This window comes from Arachis hypogaea, chromosome 14 (assembly GCF_003086295.3).
Source record: "Arachis hypogaea cultivar Tifrunner chromosome 14, arahy.Tifrunner.gnm2.J5K5, whole genome shotgun sequence".
Lineage (NCBI taxonomy): Eukaryota > Viridiplantae > Streptophyta > Magnoliopsida > Fabales > Fabaceae > Arachis > Arachis hypogaea.
This window is the reverse complement of record NC_092049.1, coordinates 1,284,687-1,303,968: the sequence shown is the minus strand read 5'-3', so window position 1 is coordinate 1,303,968 and position 19,282 is coordinate 1,284,687. Positions and strand designations below refer to the sequence as shown.

The window sequence follows — 19,282 nt, the reverse complement described above, 5'->3', positions numbered from 1 at the left end:
AACATTAGATTTTTCATTAACATTCACATATATACATTAACATTAGATTTTCATTAACATTTACATTAATATTCATATATATACATTAAAAAAGAAGTGTTTGTTTTTCTAAACAAGTTAAACAAATTAGTGTTAATTATGAGTAAAAAAACTACAACTTATTTACTATCTATATCGTCAAATGTGAATTTACAAAAAGGGCTTGAGAGGGCAGCAGAAGACTTGGAGAGTCTTATGGCTTCAGATGTCTGAATCATTTGGTCTCTTATTTTGTTAATTTTGTTCGTTGATCGCTGAGCCTGATATATTCTGCTTCAACTTCCTCTCCATCCTCCATCAAGGGTTTTGTCCCAGCATAAACCCTCATTTGGGATATTTTTAATCCCTACAAAATATATAAAAAATAAAATCAGGCATAAGGAGTGATTGAATAAAACGTGATAAATATTCAATCAGTAAGAAAAATATTTTTTGCATGCAAAAGAACTCAACTAAACACTTAACAATCAAGTGAATCTAAATCACCAACTCCAATGAACCAAACTCCGTTCATGTTTGAATAAAACGTGATAAACATATTTCCATTCGTAAATCACCAACTCTAAAATATTTCTGTATGCAAATAAACTCAAGTGAACAATTAACAATCAAGTGAATGTAAATCACCAACTACAATGAACCGAGTTATATATCACAGAAAGTAAATAACAACACATGTCTATTCGTATGCCCTAGTTATGGAGAAAAAAATAGAATCAGAATAAGTGGATCTACTAAATGCACCAACTCAATTCACTAAACCTTAAATCGAACTAGGAGAAACGCGAGTCTTGTGCGAAATTAAATGAACATAATAACAATAGTTTTTTTCATACCTCCGAGAATTTTTATTCTTGTTTTTGTTTGCTTTTTCTTCTTCTTTTCGAAAGCTTGATGCAGTTTTGGAGTAGCGGCAGTTTCCGCAGAGAATACGAATGAGGCTTGAGAGATTTTGAGAGATTTAAAATTTTCTAGTAGCAGTTTCGACAGTGAAGAATGAATGTTGTTTCATATTCAAGCACGAATGGTAACGTTTAGGAGGAGTTCCGCGCGTGTATACACGTTTCATTTAATGAGATTGGATTTTTTTTTTAGACTGTTTGGATAGATTTGGATGAAAGATTGTTTGAATGTGTACTTCAACTGTATTTTTATAATTTTAAATTTGTTTGGATTATATTTTTTATTTTTGAATTTAAATTTTAAAAATTAGAAAGAAGTTTAAATTTTGTTTTAAAATATTGGAGAGATAATAATGTGCAGAATAACAAATCTACGCATATGTTTGAGGTTGTTTTTTATTTTACATTTTTGTAAAGAAATGGCTGTAAAATAGATGATTTTTTATGAATATTTTGTCGTATTGATATTATTATTATTATTATTATAAATAGATAATATGGTAGGTGAAATTTTGTAAAAAATTATATATATATATATATATATATATATATACTGGTATTTCACAAAACAAAGTTAGGAAAAAACTAATATTATATGGGAACGTATTTAAGCTAAAGATTTTATATATATACTTTTCGTAACAAAATTTTAAACTTTAGATATTATATTATCACCATTTTTTCTAACGTTTTAAAAATAGTTTTAGTACTCTAAAGCTTCAAGAAATATGGTAAAACTTCTACTTTTTAAAAGAGGTCTGCTACACATACAAACTTTTTTAGCTTACAAGTTATACAAGTTGCTCCAAATCCAAGAAAAAAACACGCGCTCCTTCAACAACACGTTCACTCTTCGTCTTCTTCCTCAATCAAAACGCAAACCATCAAGAAAAAAACACGCGCCCCTTCCACAACACGTTCACTCTTCCTCTTCTTCTTCAATCAAAACGCAAACCATCAAGATTCAAGGGACATTCAAAACAAATTACTACGATTCTGTAGAAATGTTCCAATTCCCCATGAAGAGTAGAAGAAATCAAGAAGAAAAGATACAAATCTCCATAAAAAATTACCAGAAAAAAGGAAGAAACATTATTCAAAGTACTGTTTTGCTGTTCTTCTAGGTTTTTCTTCTAGATTGTCTTTGCCATGTGCCTCATCCTTAACCAACAAAACATTAAAAGATTTCAAGAAGAAATATACTGTCTCCCCCTGTTTTGGGTATATTTCTTAAATCGTTTGGGTGTATTTCTGTAATCCTTTGGGTGTATTTCTGTAACCGTTTGGGTGTATTTCTGTAATCCTTTTTGTAACCGTTTGAGTGTATTTCTGTAACTATTTGGGTGTATTTATGTAATCGTTTGGGTGTATTTCGAAAGTTCTATTATCTTCAAAATAATTTCAAAGTTTGATTTCAGAAACCATGAAAATCGAAAAAAAAACAAAGCAAAGAGAGAACAGATGAGGGAGATCCAACAAATTTGGCAAAAAACTCGAAAAAAGAAACGAAATCTTTTGAAAAATGGAAGTTATATATTTGTGCGTTAATTGATTTGAATTGATTTAAAATTCTGTTAGAAAGGCACGTAACAAGCAGCGCATTTAATGAGTAGATTTCGTTCAGACTTGTAAAGCTTGTAAATACAAAACACTTGTATGTAGAGATTAATCCTTTTTAAAAATAGTTTATAAAAGTTAACTTTTAAAAGATAATTTTTTAAAAAGTGTAATATTTATATTTGGTAAATCAAACTAAAAATGACTTTTAATAAATACAAGTAATAATAATTATATTTAGTAAAATAGCTTTTAAAATTTAAAAATACTATAAAAGACATAAATTTAAACGTTAAATTTAAAAATTAGTTAATATACGAATTTAAATTTTAAAAAGTACAAGTTGAAAAACTCCATTTTAGTTGTTTTCAAAAAATATCCCAATTTTTTAAAAGTTGCAAGTTTTTTTTTAAATTACCAAATACAAAATGAGAAACTTGTGTTTTTAAAAAACACAAGCACTTCGGGTGTGAGGCTGACATACACGTATCATGGGAGAGGTAGTTGATCAATGGACAAACATTCATCAAGATATGTTGGACGAATTTACAATGCGGTTCCATTTATACGATGACTATCTTCAACTTCGATTGATTTGCAAGCAGTGGAACTTCAAACTTCCGAAGATCCTCAATGGCAACAAAGCTCCCTGGCTGCTATTACCTATTGGTGGCGGTGCTGCTACTAAAGAAATTCTTGACAGTAATAGTCTTGAAGAGAAGGGGATTTACCATCTCACACTTCCAGACTTGCAAGACGGCCTTATCCGTGGTTCTTGTTATGGATGGTTAATAATTGTATCCATGTATGAAGGCACCATAAGAATGTTAAATCCATTGACAAAAGTTTGCTTGGATCTTCCTCCAATCTCAGATCTGCCGGATGTAATTCAAAACGGGGATGAATGTAGTTATTTCTTTCGTGGACACTCCATGATCACCGAGGAAACCATCCTGGCAAATAAATTTCTAGTTTGGAAGGTTATTATAAATTCAGCTCCCGATGACATTAATTTTATGGCGGTGGTTTTATATGGATCTTGTAGGTTGGCCTTTTACAAGTCAAGTAATCGGAGATGGCTGAAATTACCAACAAGGCCTAGGCCATATTTTCAAGATGTCATATTTTTTCAACAGAAGATATATGCAATAGAACATGATGGGCAGCTATACGAATTTGATACAATGACAAAAGCAGAGCCCGTGGTAAGAATTTTTAAACCCTCAACTCCATTTGATACTGTTAAAAAAGACATTAATAAAAAATATCTGATTGGGACTGCTGATGGAACTTTATTGATGGTGGTAAGACATCTTATTAATTTGATTTGTGAGGAAGAGGAACGTTATTATAAGACTACCAAATTCGATATTTATGAATTGAAGAAAGATTCAAAGGCATGGTCAAGGATTAGTAGTTTGGGAAATTATATACTGGTAATTGGATTTAATGCTTCTGCTCATATGTTTGCTGGCGATCTTTTAAATTCCAAAGGAAATCAAATCTACTTTACAGATAGCTTGGTTGAAGAGCAATCAATAGTAGAGAGTTACTATCATAACATTGGCATCTTCAATTTAGAAGATGGGAGTTGTCAAGATATGTTATCAGATGTTAACTTTTTTTGTCCTCCTGTTTGGATACTCCCTTGACTTTGTTTATCCCTTGACTTTGTTTTTCTTTTTTATCTTAGACTTTTAATTTGTGCTTTTACAAAGTATTGTGTTTAGATCATTTTGCAGACTCTTCATCATTGAATATTTTAATTTATTCTTTAGTCAAGGCAAGCTTGTGTGATATACAAAGTTAACTTATATTTAATTATTTTAGTCAAATATTTTTATATAAATGGATAATGATAAAAAAAGGTTGTATATACAACATCGCTTTATAAATAGGGTTTATTTTTTGAAAGGGGTGTAAATGAAATTTTTTTTTTAGCGAAGAAATTAGTTTTAGAGAGGAAAAAACTATATTTTTGAAGCATTTATTATTCATTAAATATAAATTATTCTAAAAATTCTTTATTTAAAACTATATATTTTTTTTATATAGCGACTTAAGTTAAGTGCCTTATAAAAATACAAACTTTAAAGAATTTAATGTTAGTTTAAATTCAATTACATTTACATTAAAGTTGTGAGAACTGAATCGGTCATTGAATCGGTCACATAATTGATTTAATAGTTTAATAATCCAACTGGAATCGAATAGTAGTTAAATTGGTTTAATTAAATATATAATAAAATTATTAAAAATTTAATATACAATTTTAAATATTCAAATTCAATAAATTTTAAATTAATAAAATTTAAAATTTTATAATTTCACGAAATAATTTATTCATATTTTATTATTAAAAATTTACAAAATAAAAGATTTCTAATTAACCTTTGGTTCTAAATTTCAAGAAAACAAGCACCTGTATAGTCCTAAAGTCAAGAATAGCGGTTAGAGGTCGAGTTTAGGATTAAATACAAGCACTTTTATAACAAAGATTAAGTATTTTTTGTCATCTCTAAAGTCTGGGGTGAAAATCAAATTCGTTTTCGACCTTTTTTTTATTATTAAAATCATCTTTAAAGTTACAAAACGTTATAAAATCATCCTTTTATTATTTTTTTTACTAAAATACCCTTAACCTTAAATTCTTCTTCATCTTCACAAACCCTTCAATCTCACCAAACCTTTCCTCCATTTTCCTTTCCACAACAACCACAGCTCACTCTCCCACCACGCCACTCACCTCCGCCCCCTAGCCGCCGTTGCCGTGCCGGAGAATATTGAGGAGTTCAGCATCAATATCGTTGTCGTCGTTGAAGACTGTGGCCACTGATGGTACAGTTTTTTAATAACGTCTCGAAGAAAGCCGAAACTCAGATCCAAACTTCCCCTTCAAACTCGGCCTCTCTCTCTCTCTCTCTCGTCGTTCCCTTCTCCTCAGTTCGACAACGACAACGATGGTCTTGCTCGTCGCTAGCATCGCCTTGCTCAACATCTTCTCCTTCTTCGATTCCTCTCTCTCTCTCCCTTTCTGTGTTTTGATTCTCTCTGTTCTGCTTCTTCGAAGGCACACGCATTAAGCATTAGATCCGGTTGCTTCTAGAAGGTCTTCGGCAAGAGTAAAGTCATTAGGTTTAGTGTTCCATGCGTGAGGGGAAGTGGGTGTTGGGTATTCTGGGGTTTGTTTTGAGGGAAAGTGCTCCATCGGCTTCTACTGGCTTCTGTGTTTTGTTGTTACAGAGAAAAATATTATGTTTTTTGTTTGAATTGGTACAAAATACAGAAAAAAACATTGTGTTTTGTGGTTTGTTGTTGTTGCAATAGCTCTGTGCTTTATTTCTTGGATTTCAGCCAAATTTTTTCCTCCATTTTTTCCTTTTACTTAATTTCCTGGATTTCAATTTGTTCTTCATTCTTTTATTTTTTCTAATTTTCTTTCTTCTATATCATTTTTCTTTGTCTCTATTGTTGTTGTTGTTGATTTTGGTAGAGTCTAGGTTAGACTTGTAATGGTTTTATTGCAGTAAGAGAAAAAAAAGGCTAAGGTAGTGGAGGTGTGATGGTTAGACTTGTGATTATTGCTGTTGTTGGATTTTTATTTATTTTGCAATTGTTGTTGTCGTTGGATTGTTGATGTGATTAGGGGTTAGTGAAGAGGGAGAGCAAGAGTTTGGGAAAAAGAGAAAAAGAGAGAGAGTAAGAGGCTGAGTGATCACGAAGAAGGGGTTGGGGGTTAGTGGTGAGAGCAAAATAGTCTAAAAATATTGTTTATGGACAAAAAGATGATTTTATAATATTTTGTAACCTTAAAGATAATTTTAATAATAAAAAAATGTCAGAAAACGAATTTGATTTTCACACCAAACTTTAGGGACAAAAAAGTACTTAACCTTTGTAACAAAGTCAAACTAAGTGTGTATTTGAATTTTGGTTTGTCAAACTGGAGTTTGAATAAAAGTGATTTTATAAAATTGATTTTGGATAGAAGTAAGTTTGTGTCAACATGATTTATGTTTGGCAAGTCTTTACCAAAATTAATTTGATAAAATAAATATTGTTTGGATAATATTAGTTAAAATCACTTTTAAATAGATAATTATTTAAAAGAACATGACATTAAATTATAATGTTATTTTTTATACATATTTAATTTTCTTTTTTATACTTTTTTTATATGTTTATATAGTATATTTTTAATATTCTTAGTATTCTTTTTTAGTACGTTATAATTTTTAACTATTATTATTATTTATGGTTAATTTTTTTGTTTAATTTATTTTACCTAATGGAATCAATAAATTCTATTATAAGAAGATAATAATAAATATAATACACAAAAATTATAATTATAAAAATATATAATGTCAAATAAAAAAATAATAAAAAATATAAATAATAAATAATAAAAAAAGAATTCATATAGAAAAAAATAATAAAAATTTTATAAATAATGCAATAACATGTATAAAGGATAAAGTCGGTAAAAGAAAAATAAATGTTGAAAGTAGTAGCTAAAAGCACGTTAGTGCAACGGATTATGAACAAAATCACTTCTGCGTTTGTAGAAAAGAAAATTAGCCAAACAAAAAATTGAAGTTTTCAAACATGGTTACCAAACACACCCTAAGTTAGTACAAATCCAATCAAAAAAACAAAAACCCCACCTGTATACATCACCACTTTCTCCTTCTCGATACTTTAGCAAGTTCCAACACAAATTTTTTTTTGAAAAGCGCAAACTTATTGATATAGTACAAAAATTTATACACATAACACAAACCTATTGATATAATATAAGAATTTTGATACATAACATAAATTTTTGCTTCAAAAGTATTTTATTAATTGAGTAAGTCAATATTTTGGGCATATAATCCTTCAAAAATTTATATATTGTGTGTATTTTATTAAATAGGTATCAATGTTTTCAACATGTGATCTTTAACAAATTTTTGTGCTATGCATCAAAATTTTTATACTGTGCATCAAAATTTCTGTAGTGTATCAAATTGCTGTGCTCAGTGAACATATATAAAAGAAGATAAAGAAAATGACGACAATAATAATGAAAGAGAATGAGGAGTAAAAGGAGAAAAATAAATAAATAAATAAAAAATAAGAAAAAGGAGTAGGAGGATGAGACCTCGTTGAAGAAGCGCAAAGGTAAGAGGACTTGGTTGGACTGGGTTTAAAAGAATTTGGCTGCCTGGAGGGGGAGGGGAAGGGAGAGGGAGAGAGAGAGAGAGAGAGAGTCATATATCAGCCATAAAAACATGGACTACAGCAATCACTAATGGCTGTCAGTAAAAATAAATAATGTAAATGCACCACCATTTCTGTTCATGAATTGGCTATTATGTTTCTAGAATATGTCACTGTATTAATACCTATGTCTTGCTGGCTCCGTTGATCTCTAACTCGTAATCAGAGAGTGCAATTTCCTGAGCTATGGTCCAAAATCAGCACACAGTTATTTCTTCAACGCTTACTATGCAAAATGCAATGCCAGTCAAGTTCTGGAAAATTGCACGAGCTACTGCAGTTGCAAAACTCCCGAGTTATGTCTTGAATCGAAGAAGACATTTATCTTGATGAGATAAAGTGAATTGCAAAAGCTGCTTAACATCTCAACTAATCATAACTCAAGAATTCGTGATATCCCAACTCCTTTGCATGTATGGCGGCAAAGGTGCTGTCAACGCAAGATTCCCCACTTGGTTTAGATCGTAGTGAGGTGATTGCACATCTTGCAGTGCTCGATATATATTGGGCAAAACTATTTGCTTGCAATGAAGATGTAAACGAGGACACCTTTCGGAAATGCTTCCTTTGTTCATAGTGAGGCCAAAGGGTAGCATTTCTTCCTTGCATAGCTCCTCACTTGAGTCCACGTCAGACAAATTATCAGGTCCAAACTTCCTGTGAGCTTGCCATCCGTACTTGTAGTCCCCAACTATCGGTGTGCCTAACACCTCGGCACAATGGACTCGAAGCTGCGGAACCAGCAAACATTATAAGCAACAAAAACACTGGATCTCATTTGAGTTGATAAATAGGTTCATTACCAATTTTTTTACCTGGTGCTTTCTACCAGTTAAAGGGTACAGCTCAAGCCAAGTGTAACCTGCATTATTAGAAGTGGCATAAGTCGGATTCTCAGGAGATATTATATTCATGAAATGAGTAAACTACTATTTCTATCTACGAATGTTCAGTCAAACAGAGCACAGAATCAAATGAGGCAAGCTGCTGATAAGAAACGGCGTGAGGTGGTTTTTGCTGTCGGGGATTTTGTGTATTTGAAGCTCCAACCATACAGGATGAAGTCCCTAGCAACCAGGTCCAATCAGAAATTATGTGCTCAATTTTATGGTCCTTTTAAGTTCCTGGAAAAGATTGGTCCCTTACAGGCTCAAGCTCCCTGATTCAGCTAGAATACATCATGTGTTCCATGTTTCCCTTCTTTTGAACCTCAACCTCTACCCGACTTACTAAGGAAGGGGGAGCTTGTGGTTCAGCCTGAATGGGTCCTGGAAACGCTCTGCAATAGGCTTGGAGAGCTAGAAGGGCAAAACCTAGCAGACTTTGAGAGCACTTGGGAGTTGGCAGAGAAGTTGCAGCTGGTTTTGGGTGAGGAAGAAAGAGGGGGGGGGGGGAGGGATATTGTGACGCACCCAGCAGCCAAGAAATTCAGCGGCAGCACGGATAAATTACCCCTCTCAAATACAGATATAGGAGGAGAAGAAATAATAACTGAATAAGTGTTGAGAGCAACTTGACTTTAGCAATTGGTTGGAAGAGAAATATATATATATATATATATATATATATATATATATATATATGAAAGAGCAACTGGTCTTTAGGGAGAGAATTGGCCTCTGGAAAGCCAAATACCCTTTTCTGTGTTTGCTTTATACACTTATTTCAATACATACTTCACTGTTCTGGAGATTTTCACATTGATATATCCTGCGTCCGTGACTTGCTTCTTTCTACTTCTTATTCTACTATATCTTAGCTTAATTCTCCTATCTACTCTACTCTATCTCTGTACTGGATCTGTTGAGTTTGATGATTACATCTAGAAGTCTTACAAGGTGCGGAATGACCAAAAGCTCCAGGGCTTTATTCAGAATCTGTTGCAGGGTTTTCAGATGAAGCACGGGAAGCTCATGTACAAAGGGAGGTTAGTGAATGCAAACACTTCTAGGTGGATTCCTACGATCCTACAAGAACTCCATGGCACCAAACGGTTGGTCATTCTGGTCTCTTTAGAACTTTCAAGGAAACTTCTGCCCTCATGTATTGGGAAGGGATGAAAATTCCCATTCTTGACTTTGTTTGGAATTGTGAGATATATGCCAACGGAATAAATATTCCACTCTCTTCCCCGCTGGGTTGTTGCAACCTCTTCCGATTCCCACAAATGTTTGGGTTGACATCTCCATGGATTTTTATTGGGGGCTTACCTAAGGCCTCAAGCATGACACTATTTCTTGTAGTTGTTTATAGAATGACTAAATATGCTGCAAGAGCTTGGTACCACAAATATTAAGACGAGGGAGATGCAGAATAAGAACAGATAGTGTAAGAATAGTAGAGAGGGGAGATTAGAAATGAGAGTGAAGAAAGAAAAGAGAACCTGAAAGGTATCAGCGTGATAGCATTCCAGTCTGAGTGTATTAATGGGAAAACAAATACAGAAAGTAGAGAACAAGGTATTTAAAGTAGGGTTTATTACTAACCATGCGATGATGATCCAATCACATGATACTCTGTAATTGCATGCTGTGAAGACAATAATGTTGAATTGTCAACTATGGTTATACGATCAGATTTTCCATTGTCAACCACAACCTGCAATCAAACAAAAGAGTTTACTACATACGATGAGCTTTTTATGTTCGTCAAATCAGTGATATTTTACCTAATAGTTAATACAAGAAGCTAATTTAGATATTATTAATAGAAAGACGGGTCGATGTATGATTTTTTTTTCTTTTATCTTCAGAAAATGGGAGTTCATATTTTGGTATGCACATGGCATATTGTTAGCAGCACAAAAAGCTAAGACCAAGTAAAATTTTTCATATATGCAGTGTATGCAAATTACTGTTTTATAAGTTCAAGTATTCAACACATCTGAAAATTACATAAGTTGTTGTCAGGATTGATGCAGCACACGCCAAGGTGTATTTCAAAATGCAAATCAGATAAGAGTTGGGGGAATTAGCAACCTAACATGCTTCTGATAAAAAAGTGCCAAGACCGGTACAACCTTACCGAGTGAAGCAGTAATCAACCCCCTTGGACGTCTTGGACACCCAATGACCAGCGCAATATACCTTCTTTGTAGGATTCTATTTTCTGCATCAATCTATTTAAGATCAAATGGCACCATATCAATGGGAGAAAAGGAACAAAATCAAAATTGAAAATGAGAATCAATGTTGCTAAGATTCTAACAAGCACATCAGCACAAGTGAAGCATTCGATAGAAAAGCAGAAATCACCCACATCATCTGATGCTGTTGAAGTTTTCTCCCTGAAGATGGAATGCAAAATGGTAGCACTGGTCTGTGTCCTTCCCATCACCAGAATGCCAGAACAGTCTCGATCTAGTCTATGTACCTGATATACATATCATTTCTCAAAGTATCAACACCAGAGCTTTAATAAGAGAGAAATGTAAGTTGATTATACCAACAATCCGACATACAATTCATTAAAGAATAAAATTTTCAGAGAGAATCATTTAATAAACTCGAAAATAAGCTCACCAGGCGAGGGGAGTCCGGGTACTCGAAATTTAAACATGCTGCAGCTAAGACGTCTAAACTCCTCTTGATGTTGGTGCCACCCTATTCATACACAGAAACCATCTTATTATAAGAAAGAAAAATGCTAACAAGCCATCAGAATTTATTATTTTTTGTCATCACTTAGCCATCAACTCAATTCATTTAGTCTAGTTCCTTTAATCTAGTAATCCAACAACATATTTTATCCCATACTTTTAAACATTAAAGGCAAACCGATTGCCAAAAACAATAAATGCTGATGACCCTCTAGCATTCCTCTAAGAAATATCATTATTAAAGCTTTCTTTTTTTTCAAAGTTAGTTAATTACCTGCACTGGCATTCCTGGAGGTTTGTTCAAGACAAGAACAGCAGGATCCTAGTTTCGATAAGTGCGTCGCATTACGAATTCCGAGAAAGATAAAGACAGGTTTGAGATAGCACTAGAGAAAAAAGATGGGAAAAAATTGAAGAGAAGCTAAAAGTGAAGAACCTTATAAAGGACAAGACTGCGGACAAATTGAATTTGCTGAGGGGTGAGATCAGAGTGACGTTTCTTCTCCGTGGGAATGTGTTTAACAGAGAGAGGAAGAAAGATGGTATCTCCTGAGTTCAACGTATCCTTAGCTGCCACCTAATGTTGATGATATGGTTAGGGCTTAGGAGGGAAGAGAAGGGGAAAGTAAAAAAAATAAATAAATTAATAAATAAATAAAGTGAAATTGAGAGTAGAAGGAGCTACCCGTTTGATTATGGTAGGAGAGGAGGATCTTCGAACCTGCCTGAGACGGAAAAGCTTGTGGACGAGGGGTTTGGGAAGGTGGGGACAGCAGCGGAGAACCCATTTGAGGGCAGTAGTGGAGGCGGAGGCGGAGAGAGAAGTAGGAGTGGGAGAGAAGGGAGGAAGTGTATGCCATTTGTTGTTGTTGTCCGGCAACAGCCTCGTGATGGAGAAGTGACGTGTACTCAATACTCTGACGCGGAGGAGGACCATTGTGGACTCCGCTGCCACCGCAAACATTGTCACCGAGACTCAGACTCAGCCAAGGGTTCAGGGTTCTAGTGTGCCTATGTTGCCTTACATTAGATCCACAGATTTTATTTTATTTTATTTTTTGTTGGTAGATTGAACAACTCCCAATTTTAGGTATTTCAATAGATTGGACAACTTCTAATTCTAGGTACACAATACACACCCATACATTTTTCACCTATTTACCAATTTTTTCTTCTCGGTTATAGGTAGGATTCGAATCCGAAACCTTTAAAATGGAGAGAGGGTGGAATACCGTGTGAGTTATGGCTCATTGAGGATCCATAAATTTGAATCACAAATCAATCTTTCACCCATTTGAATACACTTAAGAGGCCTTTTCGGGGTGTGGGTATTGGATGTGTTAATTTTTATGCACCCAAAAAAATATGATGGATCTTGATAAATATAGAATATATTGGTAAATAAGTTGAGTTTGTGCTGTGGTTAGTTTATTAATTTGTTTAAGAAAATATGTATATGTAATAATTTATTAGCTAATAACAATTTTTTAAATAAAATTTTGTATTGCGACGGATTAGTTTTTGATTTGTCAAATTAAAAAATATAGTAGAAAACTAAAAAAAAATTAAATATACAAATATGTATCTTTTTATTTCTATATGATATATCTTAAATATATATAAAAAAATATCAGTACGCAGAAAATTATAATTCTTTTAGGTAAAGTATTAAATTGATTCTCTACATTAAGATCTAATTCTGTTTTGATCCTTAAAATTTAAAGTATTCTATTTAAATTCAAAAAAAAAATTATTTAATTTCATTGTAGTCATATTGTAAAATTAATGTTAAATAATTAAGGTCACTATTCCACCAAATCTTAATGTCTTTCTCTGAATAAGAGGTACAAACTCGACAGGCACACTATCCACAACGAATGCATCACCGCGAGCTACTAGTCTTAGTTCAAGCATATGAAGAACATTTTCGAGAATTCGTTTTTCGCAGAAAAGTTCACCTGTGGCAACGAGAACAAAGTCATTATCACCTCTATCCTGAAAAATTACTCTCGACATTCGAAGAGTTTGGTTATATAAATTTTATATAACTAAAATTGAGTTTCATTAATTATTAACATTGACTTCACGGCAGGGTTATATTGAAATTAAATAAAATTTTTTTGCATTTAAATAGAATACTTTAAATCTTAGAAACTAAAACAAGATTAAACCCAAACATAGAAGACCAATTTTTTATTAATAAATTTAACTTGTATTTTCAAAGTACTTATTAGTTAACAAAAATACTATATACACCCAAATTAGTCACTAAGGTAACGTTTATTTTAAGGTACTGAAACAGAGACTGAGAGATGGAGACTCAGTATCATGTTTGTTGGTTCAGAGACTGGTACTAAAATTTCTGTTTCTGTCTTTAAAATTTCAGTATTTCAGTACCTCCAAAATATAGGGACATAGAGGACTAAAATTTTTAGAGATGGAGACTGAAACTTTAATAACATTTTATACCTAAAATACCTTTATTTTAATTAATTAATTTTAATTTTATCCTTTATGCAAATTAAATTAGAGTTTTATTCTTGTTTCAATTTCTGTCTCCAATTTTACACGAAACAAAATACTGAAGTTTATTTCAATCTCTGTCTTTCCGTCTTTGTCTTTCCACCAAACGCTACCTAATGTATTTATGTATAAATACATGTGTAATTTAATTTATTTTCAATGTATATTTATATTCTAATATGTATTTTATACTAATAGTTGATTTTAGTAGTTAATTTTAGTGTATATGTAACATAGTTCATTAGTTGAATCATAAAAAAAAGGTGAATGCTATGGTGCCTAAAAAGTGATGCCTATTTATTAAAAAGAATTAAAAAATAATATTTAATTTAAAAGATATAACAATAAATAATTTTTAAAAAATCAAAACTTACTACAAAAAATAAAATAGACAAAATTTAGGCACCAACTCATAAACACCATAGAATTGGCCAAAAAAAAATAGGACATGAATGTAACCAAATTTATTTTAAAGGATCTATATTTTTATATTTTATATTTTATTTATGAAAAAAAAAATCCTAATTTTGGATCGAACCGTTCTCGCCTTTAATTCAAAGAGGGTGGAAGTTGCATCAATAGATGTGAATAGAGAGAGAGAGAGAGAGAGAAAGACAAAGAGAGGTGGCATCAGCATGGTACACAATGAGTTGGTTGGCTGTTAATTTCAATAAATTCAGCCACCTAAAGTTAGGGAACCGGTTTCCAAGTGAAGAAAGTCACTCTTGTATTTATTTATAGTAACGAGATAGAACCTACCACCCTCTCTCCCTTCATAGCCCCAAATTTTAACCACCCAAGCCAGCTTTAAAAGAATCTCTAGTTGTTGTTGGAGAAGATCAAAGGAATCAAATGGGCGGTGGGTGCAGAGTGGCGGTAGCCCTTGTGGCTTTAGTCCTGGCGATGGCAGCAAGCTGCGGAGAGTGCGGTTCTCCGGCGGCAGCTCCGTCGCCGGCGGAGAACGTGTGCTTCACGGCATTGCTAAACATGTCAGACTGCCTGTCATATGTGGAAGATGGGAGCAATGAAACGAAGCCAGACAAAGGGTGCTGTCCTGAGCTGGCAGGGCTGATTGATAGCAACCCGATCTGCCTGTGTGAGCTGCTTGGGAATCCTGACGCCGTTGGAATCAAGATTGATCTCAACAGAGCTCTTAAGCTTCCTTCTGTTTGCCGTCTCACCACTCCCCCTGTTAGCACCTGCTCAGGTATATCCATTTTCATTCATCACATCTTCAACTTAGTTTTAGCATTAAATCCATGAGAAAAGTTTATTATTAGTTCAAGAAAGTTGATTGCGAGTCTTTTCTATTTTACTAACTTGCACAAAAAAAAAATGAATATCCCATCCGCCTGACAATTATTTTGAAAAGGCAAAAAAAAAATAATATTGATTTTTTTTATAGAGAGACTAATCAGTCTCGTAAAAATAAATCTCAAGAGCCGAATTAGCATTTTTTTTGTCAAAGACTTCATTATCTTTTGAAGTAATTGTCAGGAATTATTTTAGGTTTTTCTCCAAAAAAAATAGAGCAAATAAACCATTGAAAAATTAATCTCTCAAAAAATACCAATAAAGTTTTCGAAAATAATAAACATTACATAAATACGAACAAGTTAATTTAAATAAAAAAATTTATTGATAATCTTTTTAAGATATAATCTATCTAAAGTGTAAATCTTCGTATGTATATTGAGTAAATGGTTAAATTAGTCTCTAAAAAATTACTAATTCTTTAAGTTGATCTTTGAAAGGTTTTTTAATCAAATTTATCATTTAAAAATTTTAAATTAATTATATTAGTGTTTTGGTTATTTTGTTTGTTAATTGTGTCAAAATTTATTAATATAAAATATTAAGTAATATGCCAACACACACCTAAAGTCTTAATTAACTATTAACATAATAAGTTTATAAAATTATATTAAATCAAAACTTAATTGGAGAGAGAATTTGAGGCAATGAAATTTCTCAATTTAGAGTTGATTTTATCTAATTTTATAAATTAATCATGTTAATAATCAATTAAGATTTTTAGATGTGTATTAAAATATCATTTAAAGTGTTATATTAGTAAATTCTAGTACCATTAACAAATAAAATGACAGAAGAATTAACATAACTAATTTAAAATTTTTAAATAATAAATTTAATTAAAAAAAATTTAAAAATACAATTCAGACTTGTCGGGTTGGCTGGATAACCGACAGATGAACCTCATCAGCCATAGGACAGACATGCATCATATGCATTTGTATGCTTTGCTTGGGTTTGAACTTGTTTTGGTTTGCCTAATTGCTAAACTGTTCTTAACTGCTACTTGAACTATTTGCTGTAACTGCTACCTGCTTGTGCTTTCTTTGTCTGTCTTGGTTATGTTTGTCCTGGCGTGCTACATTTGAAAATGAACCTTGGTACTGAATTAATGACTGTGTTGTTTGATTGTGTGGTTGGTTTCTGATTGAGATTTGCTTACGAGAAAGGAAAGACTTTGAATTTCTGAAAATGTTAAATACTGCCTCTTTGAAAAGGTTTTAAACGATTAGCTATTGGATTCTTTAGAAAATGAGTGATTTTTTAAAAGACTAATTTGAGAATAGATTTACATTATGTGTATTTATCCCTGTACTCAAAAAGATATTTTTGATTCTTTATTTCATTTTCAATTGAAAACAGCTGTTTTTGTCCCTGGTCTTAACAAGTGTTTCTTTTGTTACAGCTGTGGGAGTCCCTGTGTCCTTGCCTCCAAGTAAATCTGCATCACCAAGTAAGTTTTCCATCATTTGATTATTCTTTACTTTCACCGTTGTAATTATTTTACTTACAGGTTTTGTTAGGAAATGTTTTTGTGGCATTTGTTAAAATTATCTATAATAGAAATTTAAATTTTTTTAATAAATACATAATAAATTATTGATAAACTTCATTTTCCCTTAACAATACAAAGTACTTTACCATTTACTGTATTTTTTTAAAATAAAATTTGTTATTACCAAAACAATTGTATATTATTTAATAGGTTTAATTAAGATGGAGATCCCCGTAATATCTTTTAAATTTGTATATAGATTTTTAGGCATATTCTTGTAGGAAATTAATTGGAAAAACTTATAAATATTTTTTTTTTTTGAATTCATACATATTTAAGAACTATAAGGATAGTTAGGAGAATGAAATATGACTTCTAATCATTACTAATCTATATTTAAGTTTGTATAAAATAATTATAAAACATTTGTTTCCAAAAAAATAATTATCTTCTATTATACTTTTTATAATCACAAAGAACAAATAATTAAGCTTTCTTTAATTAAAAAAAAAAATTTGATATATGATAATACAGTCTAATTTGCAACTGAGTCCTTATTTTTACATTTTTTTTTTAAATTTAGTTCCTATAATTATATACTTAAGAATATTCTGATTCTTTTCAATTTTTGTGATGCTAACAATCTAATTAAAATTTTTTTATAAAATATGAAAATTTAATTACAAATTTTAAAATATAAGAATCTATTTATAAATTTAGTAAAATTATCTGAATCTTGAAAATAATTAATCCATATTAAAATATTAACTAATATTTTTCTAATTTTAAAATCCTTGTGATATGATATGTTAATAACTTAATATGAATGAACTACATTTACTAAAAGTATTTAACTTTTCCATTTCATGGAGTCTGTTGTTCTTTGCTAAAAATATAAGGGAGAGAAATGTAGTAAAGTAAAATTATTTGTCAAGGGAGGAGAATATAATTTACTCAAATTTCTTTTTTCTTAAAAAAAAACTTATAAACTTTCCTTTTTAATGCCAAAATAAAGTGTTGTAGCCGAAGATCAGATATATACTATGCGAAAATGTTTCATAACCAAAGAAAATTAGCCAAAAACAGCCATAATTTATCTTATTAAATGCTAAATAAGGCAAGTTCTTGCTGTATTTTTTGTCTCCCTAGCATTACCAACCGCATCTGTGCTAACTAATTTTCGTTTGTGTAAATAAATAATGAAGGTTTGGCACCAAAAGGATCAACCGCTAATTCTTCAAGTGGAGTTGCTCCTAGTCCCGGTATATATACCACTTGAATTTTATACACAGTTAGATATTCAATTCCTTATTAATCAACTTTGCATTAATATAGTAAAATTCACTTGTAATAGAAGTTATTGATCTTTGAGAAACTATGTTGAGGTTAAAGCCATCTTTGTGAAAGTAATAGTCTATATATAATATAGAGAAATTCTTGAGAGCCAACAATTTTTAGTAATTTTGGTTATTATTAGTCAATATAAATACTAAATTATTTTTAACAAATAAATTTTACTAATTCATGTCTACAAAATTAAAAAAACGTGGATACAAATTATATGCTTTTTGTGTACAAAACGTCTGTAAATATGAGTGTAAATTATTGCTAGCTAAAAATGATAATATTTACTAGCCATGTAACATTGCTTTATAATACAAAAATACTATTCGTACACCAGAATTAGTTACTAAAATCGGCCACCAGTGTATTTGTGATTTAATTTATTTTCAACGTGTATTTATAACAATTATTTTGGAGTTTTAACTTATTGTAAACAACAACATTCAGGTAATGCAAGTCCATCTTCAAATGAAGCTGCTGCAAGCAGCCCTTCAGGAAATAAAGATAATGCTAATGGAGCTCCAACCATTCAAGCCTCTGTCCTCACTTTCATTTTTGGCTTCATTGTCTCTGTCTCCATGTTCTTTTAGTTCTCCATTCTCAATGTCATTTAGTTTTATAGATATTCAATTTCTTGATTGTTTCTATGTGGTCGACTGCTTTTTCTTTGAAGCTTTTATTGTAATTTAATGCATTCTTCCAAATTAAATACTACTATTATTATGAATAACAATAGCGAATAACTCAAATTATTGAATTTTTCATTGTGTAAAGAAGAAGAGAAAACATACAAATAAAGCACAGTACTGCAATATAAGATGAATAAAAGGTGCACCAGAAGGAGTTAAATTGTGCTTGTACTTTTTTTTTGAAATAAATGAAATTTAAAGGTTTATTGAATCTTTGGACTTATGAGCAGTTGAATATGTGCTAGTTTAATATGTGCTAGTTTGGATTAGCTTTTTTTTAGTAAATTTTTTTTTAATAAAATATTTTTATTCAATTTAAAACTTATTTAGATACGTCTTTAAAAAAAAATACTTTTATTTAAAAAAAAAAAAAACAAAAGCATTAGACTTTTTAATATTTAAAAATTCTTTTTAAAAAGTCTATCCAAATGTAAAATAATTTTTATCTGTTAAAAAAATATCTCTTTTAAAAAGATAAAAAAAATAAGTACTTTTTTTTTATGAATAGAAGACTTTATGTTGCTGATGGCAATGTCAAAGATTTAATAAAATTTAA

General features: G+C 31.2%; 3 protein-coding genes across 5 annotated transcripts; 2 read left to right on the top strand and 1 right to left on the bottom strand.

Annotated features, from left to right (window-relative positions):
- Positions 1 to 12: 12 nt before the first annotated feature.
- On the bottom strand, positions 13 to 12,636 carry LOC112740852 (RNA pseudouridine synthase 4, mitochondrial). Of its 3 annotated transcripts, XR_011871600.1 has the most exons (11): positions 12,047 to 12,636; positions 11,798 to 11,938; positions 11,636 to 11,683; positions 11,285 to 11,365; positions 11,022 to 11,135; positions 10,783 to 10,881; positions 10,250 to 10,361; positions 8,579 to 8,625; positions 7,889 to 8,494; positions 7,645 to 7,707; positions 13 to 385 (listed from the first exon to the last, which is right to left on the bottom strand). XR_011871600.1 is itself a non-coding variant. In XM_025789524.3 (9 exons), exons 1-9 carry the CDS (start codon positions 12,323 to 12,325, stop codon positions 8,144 to 8,146), a joined length of 1,272 nt encoding a protein of 423 aa, XP_025645309.1. In that variant the 5' UTR covers positions 12,326 to 12,636; the 3' UTR covers positions 7,759 to 8,143. The 3 variants fall into 3 exon arrangements, 1 of the variants encoding a protein (XP_025645309.1); XR_003171308.3 differs by lacking the exon at positions 13 to 385 and having other exon boundaries at positions 7,202 to 7,707; XM_025789524.3 differs by lacking the exons at positions 13 to 385; positions 7,645 to 7,707 and having other exon boundaries at positions 7,759 to 8,494.
- On the top strand, positions 2,990 to 4,150 carry LOC112740467 (putative F-box protein At5g55150). Its single transcript, XM_025789160.1, has one exon. It carries the CDS (start codon positions 2,990 to 2,992, stop codon positions 4,148 to 4,150), a length of 1,161 nt encoding a protein of 386 aa, XP_025644945.1.
- Positions 12,637 to 14,418: 1,782 nt separating the features above from the next.
- LOC112740851 (non-specific lipid transfer protein GPI-anchored 2) lies at positions 14,419 to 18,794 on the top strand. Its single transcript, XM_025789523.3, has 4 exons — positions 14,419 to 15,091; positions 16,604 to 16,651; positions 17,899 to 17,955; positions 18,485 to 18,794. Exons 1-4 carry the CDS (start codon positions 14,737 to 14,739, stop codon positions 18,625 to 18,627), a joined length of 603 nt encoding a protein of 200 aa, XP_025645308.1. The 5' UTR covers positions 14,419 to 14,736; the 3' UTR covers positions 18,628 to 18,794.
- Positions 18,795 to 19,282: the final 488 nt, after the last annotated feature.